Raw genomic sequence first — 26,992 nt, forward strand, 5'->3', positions numbered from 1 at the left:
CCTAAATGTGCAAGGAACCAAACAACAGAGACTCAAAATACATGAAGCAAAAACTGATAGAGCTAAAGGGAGAAATAGACAAATCTACAATTAGAGCTGGAGACTTCAAAAAGCCACTCTCTACAACTGATAGAACTACTACACAGAAAAGCAGCAAAGATACAGAATCTGAAATTATGATGAAGCAACAGAATCTAATTGATATATATATAGACCTCTCCACCTAATAGCAGAAAACACAATTTTCAAGTGTCCATGGAACATTCATTAAGACAGACCATATCCTCACACACAAAACAAACCTGAAGAACTGAAATCATATAGAGCATGTTCTCTGATCATAATAGAATCAAATCAGAAATCAATATGAAAAAAACAAGAAAATCGCCAAACACTTGGATATTAAATAACACATTTCTAAATAATCCATGAGTCAAAGAGGAATTTGTAAAAGAAATTTTAAAAGAATATAGAGCTAATGAAATCACAACACAACAAAATATGTGGGACATAGCTAAAGTAGAACTGAGAGGGATATTTATAGTACTACAAATATACATTAGGGGGAAAAGGTCACAAATCAATAGTCAAAGTTTATACCTCAACAAACTAGAAAAAGAGCAAAATGAACCCAATGCAACCAGAAGGAAAATAATAATAGATATAAATGAAATTGAAAATAGGAAAATAGAGAATAATCAAGGAAACAAAAGTTTGGTTCTTTAGAAAAATATCAATGAAATTGATGAAGATACAAACCACCAATATCAGAAATGACACAGGAATATCTCTACAGCTATTAAAAGGACAATAAGGGAATACTATGGACAATTTTACACTCATAAATTTGACAACTTAGAAAAAATGGACCAATTCCTTAAAAACTACATACTACTAAAACTCATCAAAGATGAACTAGATAAACTGAATAGTTCTAGAATCATTAAAGAATTATTGATTTGTAATTTAAAAGCTCCTATAAAAGAAAGGTCCAGGCCCAGAAAGTTTCACTGGAGAATTCTGCCAACATTTAATGAATTATCACCAATTTTACACACTTTCTTCTAGAAAACAGAAGAGAATTCTTCCCAGAATATTTTATAGGGCCAGTATTACCCTTATATCAAAACCATAGACATTAAAAAAAGAAGAAAATTACAGACCAATATCTCTCATGAACTTAGATACAAAAGTCTTTAAACAAAATACTAGCAAACCAAAAAATGTATAAAAATTATACACCATAACCAAGTATAATTTATTCCACACATGCAAGGCTACTTGAACATCTAAAAATCAATCAATGTAATCTACCATTTCATCAAGATAAAGAAAAAAATCTTAAAAGATTGTATCAATTAAGGCCAAAGAAGCATTTGACACAAGTATGTCCAGTTGCCTTTAGACAAAGGGGCAAAAGCAATTCAGTGGAAGAAGATAGCCTTTCAACAAATCATGTTGGAAAAATTGGACATCCGTAGACAAAAAAATGAATCTCAACCTAAAAATCACACCTTATACAAAAATTAATTCAAAATGGATCATGAGTGTAAATGTAAAATACAAAACTATGAAGCTTTTAGAGAAAAAATAGGAGAAAATCTTTGGTATCTAGGGCTAGGCAAAGAGTTCTTATAATTGACTCCAAAAGCACAATCCATTAAAAGAAGAATTGATAAATTACACATCACCAATTAAAAGTTTTTGTTCAGCAAAAAGACCTTGTTAAGAGGATAAAAAGATAAGTTATAGAGTTAGAGAATATATTTATAAACCACATATCTGAAAAAGGACTAGTACCTAGAATATATAACAAACTCTCAAAACTGAATAGTAAAAAAACAAATAATCCAAGTTGACAATGGACAAAAGATATGAACAGACACTTTACCAAAGAGGATATACTAATAGCAAATAAACACATGAAAAGATGTTCAATATCATTAGTCATCAGGGAGATGCAAATTAAAACCATCGTGAGGTATCACTTCACATTTATCGATAGGGCTAAAATAAAAAATAGTGACAACATCCTATCCTGGTGAGAATGCAGATACTTTGGATCATTCAAACGTTGCTGATGGGCATGTAAAATGGCACAGCTACTCTGGAAAAGAGTTTGGAAGTTTCTTTAAAAAAATAAACATGCAACTACCATACCACCCAACTGCACTCCTGGACATTTATCCCAGAGAAATAAAACATATTCACAAAAATACCTGTATATAAATGTTCATACCAGCTTTATTCATAACAGCCAAAAAACTGGAAACAACCTAGATGTTCATCAACAAGTGAATGATTAAGCAAACCATGGTACACCCACAATACCATGGAATACTAGTCATAAATAAAATAGGACTCACTATTGATGTACACAACTTGGGTGGATCTCAAGGAGTTATGGTGAATGAAAAAAAGCCAATCCCTAAAGGTCACATACATATGATTCCATCTGAATAACATTCTTGAAATGTCAAGATTATAGAAATAAAGAACAGATTGTTGCCCAGGGTTAGGGAAAGGAGGGGAGGATAGTGGGTGTGGCTATAAAAGGATAACAGGAGGAATCCTTGTGGTGATGGAACTATTCTGTATTTTTACTGTATCAATGTTGAGATATTGTACTATAATGAGATGTTATCATTGGGGGAAGTGATATAAAGAACACAGAGGATGTTTTGCATTATTTCTTACAAATACATGTGAATCTACAATTGTCTCAAAATAAAAAGTTTAATTAAAAAAATAAACAAATATTAGAGAGCAGTATGTAAGAATGTAAGCTCCAGAGTTTGGCTGCCTGGATTTTAATCCTGGCTCAATCATTACCAAGTGTGTGACCATGAGCAGATTAAAATATCTCTATGTGCTCCAGTTTTCTCATCTATATAAAGGTAACAAAAATAGTGCCTACCTCATAGGGTTATTGTGAGGATTAAATGATATGATGTTTGTAAAGCATTGTCATCTTGCTAAACATATAGCAATTGCACAACAAATGGTAGCTATTCTTAGTCATAGTAATGATTGTATTATGATGGTATTCAGAAGGTAAAGGTGTGCTATTGGTTGTTTAACTTCCTAAGCTACAGAAATCTTTCTCTGTTCCTTCAACTCAGTCATTTATCTAACTTTCAAATATTATTCTAAAACTATATAAGCAAATCATGCCTTGTACATGATAAATAAAATGAAACTCACACTAATTTTCAAATAAATAGGCTTACTTGACAGTTGAAGTAAGAAGTTCAGTGTTAGTAATCCCAGTTGATGTCAGTGGGTTTAGGTTCAGGATAAAGCCACTGGTGACTGTGGTAGTAGTGGTGGTGGTCACAGTGGTGGTGGTAGTCGTTGAAGTTGTAGCTGGAAAATAAAATGTATAATGTTAGCAAGAAATCAGAAACTTGGTTAGCCTTGATCATTCAAGTTAAAAATTATAGAAGTATTTTTTAAAATGTAAATTTGAACTCAAAGTTATAGATTTGAACTCACCACTGTTGTAATATGAAACGATATATGGCAGGCCAGGTAATCTGGACTAACCCTCCTGCCTAAAATTAAAAATCTTAGATAAACTCACAGAAAAATAAAACATATAACCTAACCAGCCCTATAACCATTAAAGAAATCAAACCAATCCTCAAAAATCTTCCCATAAAGAAAACTCTAGACTCAGATGCCATCACTGGTAAGTTTAACTAAACATTCAAGGAAAGAATAATTGCAATTTGCACAAAATCTCGGTACATCTATATCTTTGCATACTTAAATGACTATGTCTGTGTAATTAATTACTAGAAATGAAATTGCTAGATCAAAGTGTCAGCGTGCTCTAAATTTTAGCCTATCTTGCCAAATTGCCCTACCAAAATGATTTTTCCAATTTACATCCCTATCAAAAAGGGAGAGTGTCTCGCTATATCATAGCCAATGCTAGGCATATATTTTTGTGAATGTAATAGGCAAATGCCTTTCAAAGTTTTATCTGCAGGCCAGACTGCTGTCCAACATGTCTTTTTCTGTTGCACCCCTACTAAAATGCCTTGCTGTCTTCAGATAAAAATCCTAAGTATACTTCATAATCTAGCTCAAATTCTTTGTTCCCCATGTTTAAACTCACTTTTCTCCTACTTATAGTTTCCTGTTGGTTTTCTGAACTTCTATAGCATTTTTGGTTCTTACTATACACTGAGCAACTTAATGAACAATGTACAGAACACTGTGGCTGGTGGGGACCGGGAAGATTTTATTTTCTTCTTTTTCGTTCTCTGTATTTTCTTTCTTTTTTTCTTTCTTTCTTTTTTTCCTTGAGACAGAGTCTCACTCTGTTTCCTGGGCTAGAGTGCCATGGCATCAGCCTAGCCCACAGAAACCTCAAACTCCTGGGCTCAAGCAATCCTACTGCCTCAACTTCCTGAGAAGCTGGGACTACAGGCATGCGCCACCATGCCAGGCTAATTTTTTCTATATATTTTTAGTTGTCTGGCTAATTGCTTTCTAATTTTTAGTAGAGTTGGACGTCTTGCTCTTGCTCAGGCTGGTCTCGAACTCCTGAGCTCAAAGGATCCATCCGCCTCGGCCTCCCAGAGTGTTAGGATTATAAGCATGAGCCACCACACCTGGCCTGTTCTCCGTATTTTCAAATGTTCTTACAATTAATAAATGCTGCTCCTGTAACAAGAAATTTGTTTAAAAATATAACATGTACACAATTGTTTGTCTTATGCTAGCCTTGCTTTCCCAATTAGCAATTATCTTCAGGTTAATAGTCAAACTAGATAAATATGTAATCATGGTGCGTGTCACACACACTGACTATTCTAAAGGAGACTGGCTTATTCTATCCTATTCCTGTTGAAAGAACAGGCTCAGACATTCATTATTTATTCTAGGTAACTGTCCTTTGCTACCGGTTGATAGTTGATTGGGTCAGGGCTGTGCATCTGATGTATGGGAAGCCTTCCCTTATGCTACTAGCAGCCTATACAAGGATCTGGCACAAAAAGCTCTAGCCAAACAGGAATAAAATTGGTCAGAATCTCATTTTCAAAAATTTAGCAATGTGGAAAGAATCTGACTCAAGGTAAAAATATGCAAAGAATCAGACTCTTGGCAGATACTGTGAAATATTTCTAAAAGAATAAATCTGTAGGTAAAGGGAGCTGAAAGGAATGACAGAGGAAAGACATGAAATAGAAATAAGGAGCCATAAGCAAGTCAAAATTAAGAATAAGGTAAAACAGGAAGGCAGAAAAAGAGGTAAGGAAACCAATGGGAAGTTTTAGAAAGGAAAAAAGTAGACAAAAGGGGAATAACAATTATGTTTAGGAGATCCCCAAAGCTGGCTTAAGAATAATTCTTAAGTTCTAATTTCCTTTAAATAACAGTGTCATGGCAATGACTGTATTAGACTGACATAAAATTCCATTTCCATTTTGAACACAGGATCCTTATGATAATCCCCCATTCTTTGTGTTAGCTCTTGTGAGGGTGAAATGAGCACAGCAGAGGAAGACCATGCCCAATCACAAAGAAGCCCTGGAGTCACTATCATAACACTGGCGAGACTACAGATTGGATCCTTTGTGGCATTCTTTACAGCCATAAGTCACCATTTTATTCATCTGAAAATAAAAATCTTATCTGAAAGGAAATTTTTCCCAAGAAATGCTGAAAATGAATGATATTATCAATAGATTCCCTTTATTGATTAATTCCCTCAATTACTGAGTAACTACTGCATTCAAGACAGAAAGAAATTTTAACAAAAAAGAGTCCTTCCTATAAAGAAACATATCTTCACCCAAGGATGATTTTCTAATAAAGTAATATGTATTTTATGACATGGACAGATGTCCAAAGATGTATACTTAAGAGGAAAGAGTCAATTGTAAATTCTAGGATTGTGTGTATACGTATACATACAAACACACACACACAGAGTATGATTCCATTTTTGTAAAATAAATCAAATGTGTTTGTATATGTTGGGGAAAAGGCTGGAAAGATAAACACCAAACTGTTCTCCCTAGAGAAAATCATATATGTACATATATATATATACACACACACGCATATATGTATATTTTTATAATAGAAAAAGCAACTGCCATCACCATCACTAAAGAAACAGCTAAACAGAAAAACAAAGCACCTCCCCAAAGATATTGAGTGATACCTTCAGGAAATTAATACTTGTCAGGCTAAACATAAAGGAATCTTAAGTCTTATAAAAAATGGTATGATTATTTTAACCATTTTATATAGTAATTATTTTTGTTCTTTATCTTTTATGCTATTTTAAAGGTATAAATTAGCTCTGGCATATTCAAATAATAATGTTTCAATTAACAAAATAAGCAATGGATTTGAATGAAGGTTCTATAATAGCCTGATTTTTCAAGTTACAACTTTGGTCTAAAGCACTTAATATAGTCAACTCTACATTATCTGTGTAGTAAAAGGGAAGCACAGTTCAATAAATAATACAAAATAACTGCATATCAAATTTGGATTTACATTTAAATAAATCTCATTCTGTTGGTCTTAAAAATCACTATATAAAATAGTGAAAATTATCTTTAAAAGATCCTACTAGCCAATTTTTCTATCCTGTCACTGATCAACAACTGTTTGTCTTACTCCACGCTGGAATGGACATAATCACCTTCTTAGACTATAAAAAGCAAGTTTCTCTTATAATTTGCTGATTATACCCAGGGCAGAGAGTAATCCCAAATGGCTGTAAATTTGCAGATAAAGACACTTGAAAGCTCCTCTGCAGGGCTGTTTTGTGAGATGAAGTATCTGAGTAAGTAAATACACTTGAAGAGAAGGAAAGGTAAGTAGGGGAAAAAACAAGCCAGAATTGGGGTGTCAAGTTGAGAAATATCTGATAGGAAGAAGGGTAAGTACATAAGGTAGTGGGGGATGAAATTACTAAGGGATGGACTAGTGGCAAGAGTACCAGTTTGCAGGAAGGAATTTGAGACTTAGATATATATGGGGTGGGTTATGACAGAGTCATCCAAGAGCCTGCTAATTCATATTTCAATGATTCAACAAATGACTCAAAACCAGTTCTTTTTTTAAAGTTTTGTTTTTTTTTTTTTTTTTTTTTTGAGACAGAGTCTCGCTTTGTTGCCCAGGCTAGAGTGAGTGCCGTGGCGTCCTAGCTCACAGCAACCTCAAACTCCTGGGCTCGAGTGATCCTTCTGCCTCAGCCTCCCGGGTAGCTGGGACTACAGGCATGCGCCACCATGCCCGGCTAATTTTTTATATATATATCAGTTGGCCAATTAATTTCTTTCTATTTATAGTAGAGACGGGGTCTCGCTCTTGCTCAGGCTGGTTTTGAACTCCTGACCTTGAGCAATCCGCCCGCCTCGGCCTCCCAAGAGCTAGGATTACAGGCGTGAGCCACAGCGCCCGGCCTTTTAAAGTATTTTATAGGAAAATCATGTTACATTTTTTGCAAATAAGATAACTTGTAAAGTTTTCACAACAGACCCTTCACAACTCTCATAGGTTGGCCATTTTGCCTATTAAACAGTGGAAACTCAGGAAGTTTTGGTCATGTAAAAGAAGACATTAAGAGATGGTATACATTTCTTTTCAGGAATAATTAGTTTAAGCTTAAAAGGGATTGATTTTAGTTTAAGTCAGGCTGAAGATAGATTCATTTCAGTCCTAAGTAAACTTTTTAAAGTAAAAACAAACAAGACTTCCCTAAAATGGAGTTTGACTTAAATGGTAGGTTTAGGTAGCAAATGACTCCTAACCACCCAGCTCACAATAGCTATAGGCAATAGGTAACCAAGTTTTCTTCTACCTACAACTTAACTAGCTCGTAACTGGCAGAAACAAATTTAGGATAGGTCTAGGGAAACTCCTGTATTCAACTTTAGGAGAGGGTCAGCTTTAATACAGACCAAAACTTAAATTAACTTTTAGAGAAAAAAATCTTTATCAATCCCAATATATTAGGTCAATTAAACATTGTGATCAATAACAAAAATTCTTAAGTTTAAAATTTAACAAGTATCTGATAGCAGTTTTGACTATAGTCATCTCACAGAAAGAACATCATTGACATTGTCTCATTCTACTCTTTGGCAATATTGGTGTACCTTTTGGATACTCTGAAAAGATGGCCAAAACCATTAAGCCAGCCCTAAAAGCTATAGAACTACAACCTACTTACTGCTTATTATGTAGTACATTTCCAATAAGTGTCCCCATACATCCCAATAATTCTAAAATCTTACTAGATGCAGTGGGAGCTGCTCCACCTGCTCCAGGGAATTTTAATCCAAATCCCAAAGTTATACCACCAAGTGTTCTAGCCGAAGTTATTGGCGCACCAACTGCAGAGAACAATATAATATTAACTATTTAAATCAAATCTTTAAATCAAAGACAGTGAGGAATTTCTATAGTCTTTTTCATTTGAAGAGTTCTTTAGAAACTTTTTGTTAAACTTCAAAAAAAAAAAAAAAAGAAAGAAAAGATAACCATGGTCAATCCATTTATATGAAGTATCCAGAAAAGGCAAATCTATGGACATAGAAAATAGATGAGTGGTTGTGTATAGCTGAGGGATCTTAATGGGATAAGGGAAATGTTCTAAAACTAGATGTGGTGATGGTTACACAATTTAATAAACTAACTAAAATCACTGTATTGTACATTTATAAGAAGCTAATTTTAAGATATGTAAGTTATAACTCATTAAAGTTAATTAAAAGATACTGTGATCCAGATATCTTTTCATTTTGTAGGCAAGGGCATCAGAGGCAGGAGGCAGGAAAAAGTCTGTCAAAGGTCAGAAGGCAAGTCTTTGACTGAAGATGAAATTAATTTAATAATTTGAACTCCATACCTCAGACATAGTCATATTCATGAAATCTATTACAGTTGAGAAGGATATTGCTTACATATATCAACAGGATTCTAGAATCAGAGTCATGTCTCAAAATTAAAGTCCACTTTGTAGAAAATACAACTCATGTGGTAACCAACAATTTTAACTAATGTTTATGCCAATTGTACAAGAAGATGGGCATGGTATGTCACTATTCATGCTGGACTGAGCATAAGCATTTCCTGGCAAGTTTTAATCCCAGGAATGGTAATAATCTTGTTATCATAGGGCTTTGGGGGGAACATATTATAGTTAGGGTTACAATACAACAAAGTTTAATGATGAACATCATGGCATTATGAATAAGTTTATAGGGATCTGTAAGAAAGAATTGCTTAAAACATTACAGAATTCAATACTTTCAACATTTGCTATGACTCCTCTGATGGAAGATGTGTAACAAAGAAGTTGGGGTAATGAGATAATTAATGTCCTATCTCTCAGCTCAAAGCATCCAGCTGTGCCTTTTCAGGGGGAGAGGTCATGAGGTATCACACAGTGTCAATTAGAACCCCAAAAATATAGCTGGTCCTTTCTCATGTTCCACTTTCGTTAGGTAAAATGTAAAGACCACAAACCTGGTCTGTATAGAAGAATATACTATAGCAAGGCTCCAACATTTATTTCCCATTTTATCTTATTGACATGGGTAGTAAAGACTTCTTCTCTTTGGACATACTTGGCAAAACTCTCACTCTTCCTATTCTTTTTTTTTTTTTTTTTTTTTTTTTTTTTTTTTTTTTTTTTGAGACAGAGTCTCGCTTTCTTGCCTAGGCTAGAGTGAGTGCCGTGGCGTCAGCCTAGCTCACAGCAACCTCAAACTCCTGGGCTCAAGCGATCCTGCTGCCTCAGCCTCCCGAGTAGCTGGGACTACAGGCACGAGCCACCATGCCCGGCTGATTTTTATATTATATATATTAGTTGGCCAATTAATTTCTTTCTATTTTTATGGTAGAGACGGGGTCTCGCTCAGGCTGGTTTTGAACTCCTGACCTTGAGCAATCCGCCCGCCTCGGCCTCCCAGAGTGCTAGGATTACAGGCGTGAGCCACCGCGCCCGGCCTCTTCCTATTCTTAATAGCTTCAAAAAGTTGTTTCAAAATATCACATTAATAGATTATATGCTTAAAGTTATCATTTTAAGCTATAATAACTATGTTAATTAAAAAATTCATAGCTAAAGCCATGATCACTAGACTCTTAAACAAAGTTACTACTGACATCATCAGTTATAGATGGGTTTAAGAATAATGATAATTTCTGAGATGCAGTTAGTTCCATAGATTATATTGGCAAATTGAGTAAGGTGGTCTCATGGGAAATAATAGCATTTTCTTTGAAATGAGTAACTTACATGAGGGCCCAGTAGCAGCAGTGAAGGTAGAAGTATTTGATATTGAAGTAAACAGCATGGTGCTTGAACTAGTAGCGTTGGCAAGACTAGACGCTGGAGGCAAACCTAAAAATCAAAGTAACAAGTAGAAAAATATGTCACCAAAAATAATTTTTTAAAAGTAAAACACTGGCTGGGCGTGGTGGTTCATGCCTATAATCTTAGCACTCTGGGAGGCTGAGGTGGGCAGATCATTTGAGCTCAGGAGTTCGAAACCAGCCTGAGCAAGAGTGAGACCCCATCTCTACTAAAAATAGAAAGAAATTAATTGGCCAACTTAAAATATATAGAAAATATTAGCCGGGCATGGTGGCACATGCCTGTAGTCCCAGCTACTCGGGAGGCTGAGGCAGAAGGATTGCTTGAGCCTAGGAGTTTGAGGTTGCTGTGAGCTAGGCTGAAGCCACAGCACTGTAGCCCAGGCAACAAAGCGAGACTCTATCTCAAATAAATAAATAAAAGTAAAACACCATTATAACAAGGTTAATTTATATGGAGAAATAAAAACAAAGCAAGAGAAGGCAGGTACCCTGAAACCCAATAAATAAGACATAGTATAATAAAAGCCTGATTTAAAAAAAAAATAGTTCATCAGTACTGCTTAGTATATCCAGCCTTCTACCACCATCATAACAAAGATTCACTGAAAAAGTAGTCATAGGAGGGGAATGCATTTCCAGAATTGCAACATAACAAGTCCCATGGACCCGTTCCCCAGTAAAACATCCATAACATACAAAAAATATTTTTTAAAAAATTGAAATGGCTAGAAATGGTTCTAAAAATAAATACAGCAAATAAAGAAATATTTATTCAAGAAAATCTGCTAAGACTTAGCAGATTTAGCAGCCTCTAACAGTGTGAGGTGAAGGCACTCCCTCCTTCCTCCATCCCCTTGCTCACCTTGATGGAAGCCACACTCCAGGCAGGAGTGGCCAAGAAGACTGGATTCCCTCTGCCCTCAGCTCCCAATCAAAGGGATACAGTATCTCAATGGGAGGGACAGGTAGCTAGCATTTCTCATCACCTTCAACAGAGTTGAAGGGGTGAAATTCCTGGTGACTATAGCCAAGAGTCCAGAGGCTCCCTTCCTTCAGCTAGCTCCCACTCATAGGGTGGAGGTTCTACCCCAGGCACATCAGGCTGAGATCACTGGGGCCCCAATCACCCTCACTCTGATTGCCTCACCCAGCTCATTTGTAGGGCAAAGGTACACGCCTGAAGAGGTAAGGAAGACCAGTGGCTAATGCCATTCACTGCCCAGTACTCAAAGCACTGGCTCAAAGACTTTGCTCAGGGATAAAGGCTGTTCATGACAACACAGTTCCCAAGCTATCCCCAAAGGAAATGACTTTGTTTGAAATAGTGTGAGGACCTTCAAGCCAAAAAATTTGCTCTAAAAAATTAGAGATTTTGGTAATAAGCAATTAAGAGGAAGCAAGCAGCTTCATGAAAGTAACAATTTAGGCTCTAAGTCAGCTAGTTTACCAGACATAACTGGGGGGGGGGGGGAAATGCTGAAAAGAGCTGTATTGAGAATAGAAGAATTAAGTATTAATATGTACTACAACATGGATGAATCTTGAAAACATATAAAATGAAGGAAGCAAGACACAAAAGGCTACATATTGTATGATTCCATGTATTTGAAATGTCCAAAATAGACAAATCCATAGACAGAAAATATATTAGTAGTTCCCTGGGGCTCAGAGAAAGGGGTAGGTAATAGGGAGTGATTGCTAATGGGTACAGGGTTTCTTTTTGGGGTGATGAAGATGTTCTCAAATTACATAGCAGTGATGGGTGCTCACTCTATGACTATATTAAAAACCACTGAATTGTACACTTTAAAAGGGTGAATTTTAAGATGTGTGAATTATACCTCAATTATGCTGTTATTAAAAAAACACATTATCATCTCAATAGAAACAGAAAAAACATTTGACAAAATCCAATACCCTTTTATGATTAAAGTACTCAACCAAACTAAGAAGAAAAGGGAACTTCTTTAACATGATAAAGGGCATTAATGAAAAATCCATAGTATAATAGCATCATACTTAATGATGAAAGACTAAATACTTTCCTACTACCATCATAAAAAAACAAGGATGTCTGCTTTTACCACTTCAACAATACATTGGATAATTAGGCAATAAAAAGAAATAAAAGGCATCCAGATTGAAAAGAAAAAAGTAAAACTATCTTTATTCGTAGATGACATGATCATGAATACTTAAAATTCTAACAAATCCATAAAAAATCTATTAGAACAATAAACAAGGTCAGCAAGGTTGCATGATACAAGATCAATATATAAAAGTAAACTACATTTCTATGTTATAACAATGAACAACCCAAAAATGAAATTAAGCATGTAACTCGATTTATGATTGCTCAGAAAGAATAAAATACTTAAGAGCAAATTTAACAAAAGACTTTCAAGAACTATACACAAAAAATACAAAACATCACTGAAAGAAAGACATCCTAAATAAATGGAAAGAATTCATGTTTATGGATCAAAATACTTAATATTGTTAAGATGGTGTGATAGAAAAAATGGTCCCCAAAGATGATCTAATACCCAGAACCTCTGAACATACTACCTTAATTGACAAAAGGGATTTGACAGATGAGATTAAGGTTAAGTACCTTGAGATTATCCTGAATTATCCAGGTGAGGAAATCTAATGGCATGAATTCTTTAAAGTAGAGAAACTTTCCAGGCTGTGGTCAGAGGTAGATGTGACTACAAAAGAATCGTCAGAAAGATGCAAAGTTGCTAGTACAAATGGTCAACAAACACATGAAAACATGCTCAATGTCATTTGTCATTAGGGAACTGCAAATCAAAGCCACAGTGAGATACCACTTCATACCAATTAAAATGGCTATAATAAAAAACAGAGATAATATCAAACGTTGACAATGATATGGAGAAAGTGGAAATCTCATACACGGCTGGTACAAATGTAAAATGGTGAGGCCTCTTTGGAAAACTGGCATTTCCTCTAAGGGTTAAACATAGAGTTATTACATGATCCAGCAATTCCACTATTAAGTATATATATATGCCAAAAAGAAATGAAACATATATCCACACAAAAATGTATACATGAATATTCATAACAGCATTATTCATAGCAGATGAAACAACCCAAATGTCCATTTACTGATGAATGGATAAATAAAATGTGGTATATTCATAAAATGGAATTGTATTTGCCATGAAAGAAAAATGTACTAATACATGCTACAACATGGATGAGCCTTGAAAGCATTATGCTAAGTGAAAGAAAGCTAGACACAAAAGACCGAATAATGCATGATTGCATTTATATGAAATGTCCATAATAGAAAAATCTATAGAAACAGAAAGTAGATTAGTGGTTGCCAGGGACTGGGAGAAGGGAGGAATGGGTGGTGACTGCTAATGGGTTTCTTTGGGGGATGATGAAAATGTTCTAATATTGACTATAGCAATGGTTGCATAATTCTGTGAACCACTGAAATGTACATTTTAAATGGGTGAACTGTATGGTATGTGAATTATATCATAATAAAACTGTGATTAAAAAATAACAAATAGAAGTCTGGAATAAATTTTCAGAAAACAGATTACCTGCCTCTTGCTTTAAAATTTAAAAAGAAAAATATAAAGCTGGAGAAATTACATGCATATAGACAAAAATAAAATTAATGAGTTACTTGAAGACAAAGTTCATATCTTTTCACCCTAACTATAGATCACTATACACATGGCACATGGTAGTAAGTGTTCAGTAAACATTTCTGCTGAGCTGAACCAATTTTTTCTAGACTTCAACACATAATTACAGATATTCTTTTTCCCCTTTAAAAGGTAAAAGTTCTTGATAAGTAATTGCACTTGCATCTATTACTGCCTGCATCCAACTGTTGAGCAATTCATGGCAATATATGACATAAGACTCTGCTACCCAAAACATCTAGGCCCATAGTGGGGTGAAAGGATTCGAGGGGAGATGCTGGGGAGGAATCATGAACTTTACCACATATCTAAAACTATTATACTTAAAATGTATAGAGTCGAATAGCCCTATGTTTCATTTAGGAGAAGCATCATATGTATACTTTTAAAGAAATAACTAAGTTTATACCAAAGGAATTTAAATTTACTATTCATTAGCAAGTGATGAGGCTGAATTTTTATAATAATATGGGTTTAATGGCTACTTTAATTTCTCCACTTGAAATTGCCTATTCATGTCATCTGCCATTTTCTTATCAAAGAAAGAAATGCTATCTTATTATTGATTTTTTCATAAGAATGTGTATCAAGGCTGTTTATTTTGTCATATGTTGCAAAAATTCTCCTACCCCAATTTGTCATTCATTTTTCATTTTGTTTATAGTTTTTATGTAGTTAAATCTTTCCATCATTTTTTCCAATATGGTCTATGTCTCTACATCATGTTTAAAAAGACATCCCCCCTTAAATATATCAAAAGGTGTTCAACCTCATTTTTAAGAAAAAATTGAAAATTATAACTACATTGAGAATAATTTCACATAACAGATGGCAAGAAGTCAAAACTAATAACTCACTCTGTTAAGGACACTATAAAGAAACAGGCAGCCTCACAGATTCCTAATGGGAGTGTGAATTGGTACAACTACTACGGAAAATAAGTGGTCAATGTTTTAAAAATCATAAATGCATCTATCTTTTGAACCAGCAATACTTTTTCTGGAAATTTATCCACAAAAATGTTCTTGTATATCTGTAAAATGACATGCAAAATAATATCAGCATTACTGTTTGTATTAGCAAAAGGGTAAACAACCCAAATGCCTATTGGTAAGGGATTGAATATATAAATTATAGCACATCCGGACCATGGAATACTATGATGCTATAAAACATACTAAGGAAGCTCTCTATATACTGATTGATGTGAAAAACTCTAAATGTTTAAAATAAGTGTATAAAGTTGATAAGTTTAAAAAGCAAGGTACAGAATAGTGTGTAGAGTATATCATTGATGTCAAAAAAGGTAGAGGGATAAGAATATATATTTTTATTTGCTAACAGATCCATGAAGAAGCTCTGGAAGGATACATATAATTACAGTGGTTAGGTGAGTGCGGGAAAGGGGCAGGGGTAATATAGTGTAGATGGGTGACATTATACTATTTATACTATTTATAGCTTTATCTGTGAACTATTTGATTATAGTATTTAAAAATGATATATAAATGAATGGTCTTCTCCCCAATGTGAGAAATATTATTTATATATTCTTACATTCACCTATGCTTTAAAAAAATTTTTTTAAACTTTCCCCTGTTTAAAAAGTTTGAATGCTTTAAAAATTTGTGGTTTCATTTTCTACCTTTAGTTCACCTGAGATTTCTTTTGGTTAATCTTTTTAGGCAAAAATCAATCCCCTTACCCCTAATACCTGGTTAGCCAGCGACTGCAATTTATTTATTCACTACTCCATCCTCTATCCCACGGATTTGAAGTGTCACCTTCATAAACACAGGTTTGTTTCTGTACTGTACTTTAAAATATTTCACTGATTTATCTTTCTATCCCTATTCCATATCAGAATCTCAATTATTGTAGCACTAGAATTCACTTATTTTTATATTACATAATATTTTAAACTTGCAGGAAGAGAATACACTTATAACACATTTCCATATATTTTCCTGCAAGTAGTTCATCATTACCTTCCTTAAAAACAATGGAGATGGCTAGTTTCATGCATTTCTTCCCCTATTTGAACTTTAGAATCTTGTCAAGTCCCTCACTCCTTTACCTTCCCCAAAGATACCCATTATGATTTTATAAGAATTGCATTAAATGTACAGATAAATTTGGAGATAAATGACATCTTTATATTATTGAGTCTGTGCATTCAGTGAGTCTTTTTCATTTACTCATATCATCTTTTACATTCCTCAGTAAAATTTGTGGTTTTCTTCATGTAGGTCAGGTGCATTTTTAAAAGTTTATTCCCAGGCATTTCATACCTTTTAGTTGAAATCATTAATGGGATCTTTCTCCATTATACTTCCTAACTACTATTGCTTAAACATGGGAGAGCTATTGATTTTGTATTATTTATTTTGTAACTGGCCACACTACTGAAACCTCTTCACTACCTCTAATTAAATTTACACTTGATTTATGCCCGTATTTTAAAATCGTGATCATTTGTCTCAGATACTGGCATAATTTCAGGGGCCTGACCTTAAATCACATACCCAGAGATAACTAAGGACACAAATACCACTTAACATGATTTGCTTTTAAGTTAAATGAGTCTTGTTCTTAAATAGAAAAGCATTTAAGAGACAAAGACTGTTTCCTAATTATAGAACAAGATCAAGGTTTCTTGACATGGCACTACTGACATTTTGGGCTAGATAATTCTTTGTTGTGGGGGACTGTGCTGTATAATGTAAGATGTTCAGCAGCATCCCTGAACTCTACCCAGTAGATGCCAATAGCACCTTCTCAGTCTTGATAACAAAATATGTCTCTATATATGGCCAAATATCCCCTCTGGGTGGGGCATAAAATTGTCTCCAGCTGAGAATCATTGGACTTGAGGAAGTGTTCAGTATCATAATTTCCTCCATCTAGTGCTATAAGGATACCAAAATCAGCCTTAATTCCTTTATGTTTAAGAACATAAGAAAATGCCAACTATCTTAGAAAATAGTCCACATTTTTTTAACAGAATGGAGGAAGGTGGCCTTACATTGCAAGATGGTGGGGAATGCTACAATAACTAAAATGGTGATACCAGAACAAGAAAGGACAGATCAATAGAACAGAATAGAAAATCCAGAAGCAGAGTCAACCATATATATACTAATTTGGTGTATCAGAAAGGCAGCAACTCCAACCAATAGGGAAAGGATGTCTATTTAACAAAATACAATGCTTCAACTTATTAATCATTTAGAAAAAAAATAAGATTCTTAAAAATATAAACCATAAGAAACTAAAAAGAATTAAGAACATTGAAGTGGAAAGGCCTATTTAATAAGCTTAGAGAGAAAAACACTGAAGAATGAAAGATTTGACAATATAAAAATTAAAAATGTGGCCAGGCACAATGGCTCATGCCTGTGATCCCAGCACTTTGGGAGGCCAAGGTGGGAGGACCACTCGAGGCCAGGAGTTAGAGACCACCCTGGGCAACATAGCAACACCCCATCTCTATGAAAAATTAAAAATATTAGCCAAGTGTGGTGGCACACACCTGTAGTCCCAACTACTCGGGAGGCTGAGGCAAGAGGATCGTTTGAGCAATCCAGGAATTAGAGGCTGCAATGAGCTACGATCATGATACTGCACTCCAGCCTGGGGGACAGAGTGAGACCCTGTCTCTGAAAAAAAAAAATTAAAATCTTAAGGACTTCCATTTCCAGGAAGATGGAATAGATGTACTTTTCCCTTTTCTTCCCACTAGATAAAACTAAAACCTCTGGACGTTACATATAAAACAAACATAAGAAGACCCTAAAAGGTGGAGAGAAGGCAAACTGGCCAGGAATTTCAAGACCAAAGGAACAATATGGTGGTGAGTTCCTCAGGTTTTCTTTTTGCCTCATATTTGCCAGGCTTGGAGGCTAGCAACCCAGAAATGCCAATGGGTACAAACCAAAATAAATAAATAAATAAATAAAGCCCCAACAAAATAGCCTACTCTTTCTAGTCAAAGGACAAGAAAAGGAGTGACCTAGCAGGACAGAAAACTTTTAGACAATAACCATTCTCCTATAATCAAACACCACAAGAAAAACTGTGGTCCTACCCCCACCTATGTCATCAAACATCAAGTGGGGAGCCTTGACTTCCACCCTTGTGAGGCTGTAGTAAAGTGTCCCAACATCCTGGCCAGGGTGGTGTCAAAGAAGGCCAAGTACAGAGCCAGGTTTTTCATCCCTGCCAGCAGTTAATGAACCCCATCCTCACATTGTCAGCATAAACCATGTGGGGTGGGGGCAGGAATCCCTACCCTGTCTAGCAGTAACTTGGAAACCCTTCCCTCCTGTGTCCACTGAGACCAAGTATGAAAACCGAAGTTCTCCTCCCACCTTGCAGTAACAAGCCAACATTCTTTCTTCCCATGCTAAAGCAATGTCAAATAAAGCCAGCTGAAGCAAAAGGTTTAAGTCAGATCTATAGTCTCATAATATAATATGAAAATGTCCAGGTTTCAATCAAAAATTGCTATCCTATCAAGAATCAGGAAGGTCACAAACTGAAGGAAAAAAGATTATCAATAGATGCCAACACCAAGAAGAAAGAAATTTTATAATTATCTGACAAAGATTTTAAAGCATTTGTGGTAAAAATGCATCAATAAGCAATTACAAACACACTTAAAATGAATGAAAAAAAAAAGCCTCATAAAAAAGAAAAAAGTCTCAGCAAAGAAATAGAAGATATAAGAAGAACCAAACAGAAATTTTAGAACTGAGAAATATAATAACTGAAATGCAAAGGTCAGTAGAAAAACCCAGCAGCTGAATAGAGGATAGAGAGATAAGAACCAGCAAACTGGATGATAGAATAATAGAAATTATCCAATCTGAACAACACAGAAAAATAAACTGATAAAAATTAACACAGCGTCAAGTCCTGTGGGACTGTAACAAAAGATCTAACATTTATGTCATCAGAGACAAGAGAAGAAAGAGAGTGGGGCTAAAAGAGAAATAATAGCTGAAAGAAATAATAGCTGAAAATTTCTCAAATTTGGTGAGAGATATAAACCAACAGACTCAAGAAACAGAGCAAACCCAAAAAGGATAAACCCAAAGAAATCTACACACTGACACATAATAATTAAACTTTTGATAACTAAAGACAAAAAAAATCTTGAAAGCAGTTAAGGATAAAATGGCATCTAACCAACATAGGGAAAACTATTTCAATATCAGAGGATCTCTCATTAGAAACCACAGAGGCAAGAAGGAAGTAGCTCAGTACTTTTCAAGTGCTGAAAGAAAAGAAATATCAAGCCAGAACTAATGAAAATATCCTCTAGGAAAGAGGAGGAAATCAAGACATTAAGAGATGAAAACTCAGAGAGTTTGTCACCAGCAGACCACCATAAAAGAATGGTTAATGGAAGTTCTGGAAAGAGAAAGGAAATGATAAAAGAAGGAATCTTGGAACCTCAGCAGGTGAGAAACAACAAATAAAAGAGCAAAAATGTGGGTAATCACAATAGGCTTTGTTTCTCATCTGGAGTTTTCTTAATTATGTTTGATAGTTGAAGCAAAAGTTATAACCCTGCATGATGTGGTTTTAAATGTACGTAGAGGGAATATTTAAGATGAGTACATTACAAATAGGGAAGGGTTAAGAGACATACAGGGAGGAAAAGTTTATATACTTCATTCAAACTGGTAAAATGACACCAGTAGACTGTGAGATATATATACAAGTATAGACTATTATATATACAAGTTATGTTATATAATACCTACAGCAACCACTAAAAGAGCTATGCAAAGAGATACTCTCAAACACCACAATCAAATAGAATTCTAAAAATATGTTCAAGTAACCAATAGGAAGACAGAAATAAAAAACAGAAAAATAAAAAACATAACAAACAAGATAACAAATAAATGGCATCCTTAAGCCCTACTATAAGCAATAATTATAGGATATGTAAATGGTCTATTATATACCAATTAAAAGAGAGATTGGCAAAGGGGATTACAACACAGGACCCAACTATGTTGTCTACAATAAACTCCAAAAATAATGATATAGGCAGGGGCAGGTTGAGAGTAAAAAGATAGAAAAATATATATCATGCAACATTAATCAAAATACAGCAGGAGTAGATGTTATTATTAGATAAAGTAGATTTCAAAGCAAAAAAAGTTACCATAAACAGAGGAGGATATTTACAAAACAATAAAGGGGCCAATCCTCTAAGAAGTCTTAGCAATCATGTATGCATTTACTTAACAACAGAGCTTCCAAATATTTGAAGCAAAACCTGACAAAACTGAAAGGAAAAATATTAGTAGATAAAATTCTCTATTAAGAGTTAATTTCAACACCCGCCTCTTACCAATTGCTAGAACTAGTCAGAAAAATAACAAGGCTATAGAAAAACTCAAAAACACTATTAACCGTCTAATAGTCAGGATCTAATTGACATTTATAGAACACTTCATCCAGCAAATCAGAATACACATTCTTTTCAAGTGCCCATGGAACAAATTCCAAGATATTTTGGTCCATAAAACAAACCTTAACAAATTTATAAGAATTAAAATAAGAAAGATAACAGAAAAATCTCCTAACTTGTGGAAACTAAACACATTTCTAAATAACCCATGGGTCAAAGAGGAAGTCTGAAGAGAAATTTTTAAATATACTAAGTTGAATGAAAATGAAAATACATCATATCAAAACTTGTGGGACAAAGTTAAGGAAGTACTAACAGGGAAAATTATAGCATTAAGTGAACGCATTAGAAAAGAAGAAAAGTCTAATCAACAACCTAAGCTCCCAACTGAAGTACCTAGAAAAAGAATAGCAAAATAAGCCCAACGCAAACATAAGAAAATAATAAACATCAATGAAATTTTAAAAATAGAAACAAATCAATGATACAAAGAGCTTATTCTTGAAAAGATCGATAAAATTAACAAACCTCTAGTAATATTGACAAAGAAAAAAAGAGAGAAGACACATATTACCAATATCAGGAATGAAAAAGGATATCATGACATACTGTACAGATATCAAAAGAATACTATGTCCACAAATTTTATAATTTAGAAGAAATGAACCAACTCCTTGAAAAACATAAACTACCTTAATACATCAATATGAAAAAGATAATTTCATTAGCCCTATAACTATTGAGGAATTTGCATTCATAATTTTAAAAGTCCCCCCAAACCAGTCTGGGATGAGATGGTTTCACTGGAGAACTCTACTATATGTTTAAAGAAGAATTTCTTCCAGAAAATAAAACAGGTAAAACAGTTCCAAACTCATTTTATGAAGCTAGTATTAATCTTACACATTGACCCAAACCAAGCAAAGATAATAGAAAAAAGAAAACTGCAGACCAATATCCTTCATGAATATAGATGCAAGAATCCTTAACAAAATATTGCCAAATAGAATTCAGCAATATGTAAAAGAATTATATATGCCACAACCAAGTGGGATGTATTTCAGAGATGCAAGGTTGTTATAATATTTAGGGTCAACTGATGTAATCCACTATATTAACAGGATAATGAAGAAAATCATGTGATCATACTAATTGATGCAGAAAAAGCATTTGACAAAATTCAACACACATGCACAGTAAAAACTCTCAAAAAATAGGAATAGAGGGGAATTTCCTCAACTTGAAAAAGAGCACCTACAAAAAAACTACAGCCAAGATTATACTTCATGGTAAAAGACTGAATGTTTCTCCCCAACAAGGCAAGGATGCCTGCTCTCATCACTTTTATCTAAAATAGTGCTGGAAGTTCTAAGCTACTATATTAAGGAAAGGAAGAAAAGAAAGACAACCAGATTGGAAAGGAAGAAATGAAACAGTCCCTATTTGTAAATTACATGATTATCTATGTAGAAAATCCTAAGAAATTTACAAAAACCTCCTTAAAATAAATGAGTTCAGCAGTGTTACAGTATAGAAGACAAACATATAAAATCAATTATATTTCTATATATTAACAATAAACAAGTAAACACTTAAATGAAAAAATACAATATCATGTACAATTGCTAAAAAAACAAAAAAGAAATACCTAGGTATAAATTTAGCACTTTTGTCTTGTAAAATCACATTATCTGCTGACATTACTCCAATTGCTATACAAAAAAGGACCCATATAATACATAGCTATTTTGTATGCTTCTTTTCCTGACTAAAAAAAAGCAAAAAACAACCCCTCACAAAATCATGGAAACTAAACAATCTATTATTGAAAAATTATTGGGTAAAGGAAGAAATTCAGAGGGAAATCAAGAATTTCTTCGAACAAAATGATAACAGTGATACTTCTTACCAAAACCTGTGGGATACAGCAAAAGCTTACCTGAGAGGAAAACTAATAGCAATTAACGCTCACATCCAAAAAACAAAAAGCTTAGATACTGACAACCTAATGAATAAGCTCAAAGAATTGGAAAAAGAAGAGCAAACAATTTCCAATCCTAATAGAAGAAAAGAAATAACAAAGATCAAAGCAGAACTGAATGAAATGGAGAACAAGAGAACTATACTAAAGATCAACAAAACCAGTAGCTGGTTTTTCGAAAAGATAAACAAAATCTACGGCCCTCTTGCTAGACTGACAAGGACCCAAAGGGAAAGGACTCTAATAAACTCAATAAGAAATGAAAAAGGAGAGATCACAACAGATACCACAGAAATACAAAACATTATATTTGACTATTATAAAAAACTATAGGCCCCAAAACTACAGAACAAAGACGAAATGGACAAATTCTTGGATTCATACAACCTCCCTAAGTTCACCCAGGAGACAACAAAATTCCTGAACAGATCAATCTCAAGCTCAGAAATTGAAGCGGTAATTAAAAACCTCCCCAAACGGAAAAGTCCCGGGCCAGATGGCTACACTTCAGAGTTCTACCAAACATATAAAGACGAACTCATACCTATACTACAGAAACTATTCCACACCATTGAGAAGGATGGTATCCCTCCTAAGTCATTTTACGAAGCCAATATCACCTTGATACCAAAGCCAGGAAAGGATACAACAAAATAAGAAAATTACAGACCAATATCCTTCATGAATACAGATCCTAAATATCCTAAATAAATCCTAAATAAAATTTTAGTGAATAGAATTCAGCAGCACATCAAAAAAAATAATTGACCATGAACAGGTGGGCTTTATTCCAGAGATACAAGGATGGTTCAACATACATAAGTCTATAAATGCAATTCACTTCATAAATAAAATCAAGAACAAAGACCATATGATTCTGTCAATAGATGCAGAAAAAGCATTTGACAAAATCCAACACACCTTTATGATAAAAACTCTTAACAAAATAGGCATAGACGGCTCATACCTTAAACTTATCAAATCCATCTATGACAAACCCACCGCTAATATCATTTTAAATGGGGAAAAATTAAAATCTTTCCCCCTTCGATCCGGAACTAGACAAGGATGCCCACTATCTCCTCTCCTATTCAACATAGTGCTTGAAGTCCTAGCAATAGCAATCAGGCAGGAGAGGGGTATTAAGGGCATTCAAGAGGGGGCAGATGAAATCAAACTCTCGCTCTTCGCCGATGATATGATATTATACCTAGAAAACCCCATGGACTCTTCCAAGAGACTCCTAGACTTGATAACTGAATTTAGTAAAGTTTCAGGTTATAAAATCAATATACACAAATCAGAAGCATTCATATATGCCAAGAACCATCAAGCAGAAACTCAAATCAAAAATGCAATACCCTTTACTATAATCTCAGAGAAAATTAAATATCTAGGAGTATACTTAATGAAAGATACAAAATATTTATACAAGGAGAACTATGAAACACTAAAAAAAGAAATTGCAGTAGATTTAAACAGATGGAAAAATCTACCTTGTTCATGGATTGGTAGAATCAATATAGTCAAAATGTCAATATTTCCTAAAGTGATCTACAGAATCAATGCAATCCCCATCAAAATACCATCAGCATTCTTTACAGATCTAGAAAAAATTATTCTTCACTTCGTATGGAACCAGAAAAAACCTCATATAGCCAAAGCAATCTTAAATAAAAAGAACAAACTGAGAGGCATCTGTCTTCCTGACTTTAAGCTGTAATATAAAGCAATAATAGTTAAATCACCCTGGAACTGGCACAAGAACAGAAGCATGGATATCTGCAATAGATATGAGATACCAGAGATGAAACCATCAGTATACAGTAATCTAATCTTTGATAAAGCTGACAAAAATATACAATGGGGAAAAGAATCTCTCTTCAATAAATGGTGCTGGGAAAACTGGTTAGCTACATGCAGAAGAACGAATCAGGATCCCTATCTCTTACCTCTCACAAAAATTCACTCAAGATGGATAACAGACTTAAACTTAAGGCATGAAACCTTAAGAATCCTAGAAAAAAATGTTGGGAAAACCCTATCAGACATTGGTCTAGGCAAAGAATTTTTGAGGAAGACCCCCAAGGCAATCACTGCAGCATCAAAAATAAACAAATGAGATCTGATCAAATTAAAAAGTTTCTGCACAGCCAAGGAAACCATCAGTAGAGCAAATAGACAACCCACAGAATGGGAAAAAATATTTGCTCTCTACACCTCTGATAAAGGTCTAATAACAAGAATCTATCTAGAACTCAAAAGAATTAACAAGAAAAAATCAAACAATCCCATCAAGAAATGGGCGATGGAAATGAACAGAAACTTCTCCAAAGAAGACAGAATAATGGCCTACAAACATATAAAAAAATGCTCAAGATCTCTAATCATCAGAGAACTGCAAATCAAAACCACAATGAGATACCACCTAACCCCAGTGAGAATGGCCTATATCAAGAAATCCTTTCATCCTGCCCATTATCTTAGTGCACCGGTGCTAGATCTGGCCAAACTTGTGACTTAGTCAATTTAAAATTTAATTTAAAAAAAAAAAAAAAAAGAAATCCCAGGCCGGGTGCGGTGGCTCACGCCTGTAATCCTAGCACTCTGGGAGGCCGAGGCGGGCGGATTGCTCAAGGTCAGGAGTTCAAAACCAGCCTGAGCGAGACCCCGTCTCTACCATAAAAATAGAAAGAAATTAATTGGCCAACTAATATATATATATATATATATATCAGCCGGGCATGGTGGCTTGTGCCTGTAGTCCCAGCTACTCGGGAGGCTGAGGCAGGAGGATCGCTTGAGCCCAGGAGTTTGAGGTTGCTGTAAGCTAGGCTGATGCCACGGCACTCACTCTAGCCTAGGCAAGAAAGCGAGACTCTGTCTCAAAAAAAAAAAAAAAAAAAAAAAAGAAATCCCAAAACAACAAATGCTGGCAAGGATGCGGAGAGACAGGAACACTCTTACACTGCTGGTGGGACTGCAAATTAGTGCAACCTTTATGGAAAAGAATTTAGAGATACTTCAAACAGCTAGAAATAGAAATACCATTCGACCCAGCAATAGCATTGTTGGGCATCTACCCAAAAGTGCATAAGACATTCTATTATAAAGACATCTGCACCTGAATATTTATGGCAGCACAATTCACGATTGCATGGTCATGGAAACAACACAAGTGCCCGTCAATTCATGAGTGGATAAATAAAATGTGGTATATGCTCACAATGGAATATTACTCAATTCTAAGAAATGACAGTGAGCTAGCACTGTTTATGCTATCCTGGATTAAGCTTAAACCCGTTATCCAAAGTGAGGTGACAGAAGACATGGAAAATGGGCCCCACATCTACTCGCCATCAAATTAGTACTGACTGATTAAAACTATGGTTCTCAAATGGTGTTAATGTTCACCAGGGATTGGGGGGGGGGAACCCAATCTTAGGGATGTGGCCAGCATTTAGAGGGGAAGGGCATAACTCTAACCCTTCTTAGGGAGAGGCAAAGATATACAATGTAACCAAAATGTCAAAAACAAACAAAGGAACAAAAAGGAAAAAAAACTTTTCATTGGGTGGTGGGCAGGTGGGAGGGGGGAAGAGGGGAAGGGTGTGTACTTACATAATGTGTGCGGTGCGTACCACCAGGGGATTGGACATGCTTGAATCTCTGGCACATCGGGGGATGGAGGGGGGCACGGGCAATATTTGTAACTCTAACAATATTTGTACCCCCATAATATGATGAAATAAAAGGAAGAAAAAAAAAGCAAAAAACAACCAAACAAAAAACATGAACAGACAAGATAAACAGATAACAAATAAGCACAGGAAAAGATGTTCAACATCATTAGCCATCAGGGAAACTGCAAATTAAAACCACGATATGGATATCACTATCTATGAGAATGGCCAAAACAAAAAATAATGATAACACGAAATGATAGTGAAGATGCAAAGAAACTGGATCACACATACATTGCTGGGAGGTATGTAAAATGGTATAGATGACCTGGAAAACTGTTTGGCAGTTTCTTACAAAACTTAATATGCAACTACCACATGACCCAGAAATTGAACCCCTGGGTATTTATCCCAGAGAAATGAAGACTTATGTTCATGAAATACCTGCACACAAATGTTAATAGCAGCTTTATTCATCATAATAGCCAAAAAGTGGAAACAATACAAATATCCATTCATGGGCAAAGAGTTAAACGAAATGTGGTACCATCCATAAAATGGAATAGTATGCAACAATAAAAAGAAACAACTGATAGATATAACAGTCTGGATGAATCTCCCAAGAATTATCCTGAGTGAAAAAAACCCATTCCCAAAATATTACATACTGTATGGCTCAGTGTATATAACATTTTTGAAATGCCAAAATTATAGTAATTGAGAACAAAGTAATGGTTGCCAGATTAAATAGGGGGTGGGCACAGGAGAAAGGTGGGTGTTGCTATAAAAGGGCAAAATGAGGATGGGATCCTTGTAGTGATAGAGCTATTCTATATCTTGACTACAT

General features: G+C 34.8%; 1 protein-coding gene across 2 annotated transcripts in view; it reads right to left on the reverse strand.

Moving 5' to 3' along the window:
• The window catches only part of NUP62CL (nucleoporin 62 C-terminal like), a 68,119-nt gene that overhangs the window by 27,816 nt on the left and 13,311 nt on the right, over positions 1-26,992 (reverse strand). For both annotated transcript variants that reach the window (XM_012750916.3, XM_075999341.1), the window contains 3 exons: positions 10,280-10,384; positions 8,271-8,369; positions 3,231-3,366 (listed from right to left, as the gene is read on the reverse strand). In XM_012750916.3, the coding sequence (XP_012606370.1) occupies positions 3,231-3,366; positions 8,271-8,369; positions 10,280-10,337 (293 nt within the window). In that variant the 5' untranslated portion in view covers positions 10,338-10,384. The remainder of the gene's footprint in view (positions 1-3,230; positions 3,367-8,270; positions 8,370-10,279; positions 10,385-26,992) is intronic.

The sequence above is a fragment of the Microcebus murinus genome, chromosome X (assembly GCF_040939455.1).
Source record: "Microcebus murinus isolate Inina chromosome X, M.murinus_Inina_mat1.0, whole genome shotgun sequence".
Taxonomy (NCBI): domain Eukaryota; kingdom Metazoa; phylum Chordata; class Mammalia; order Primates; family Cheirogaleidae; genus Microcebus; species Microcebus murinus.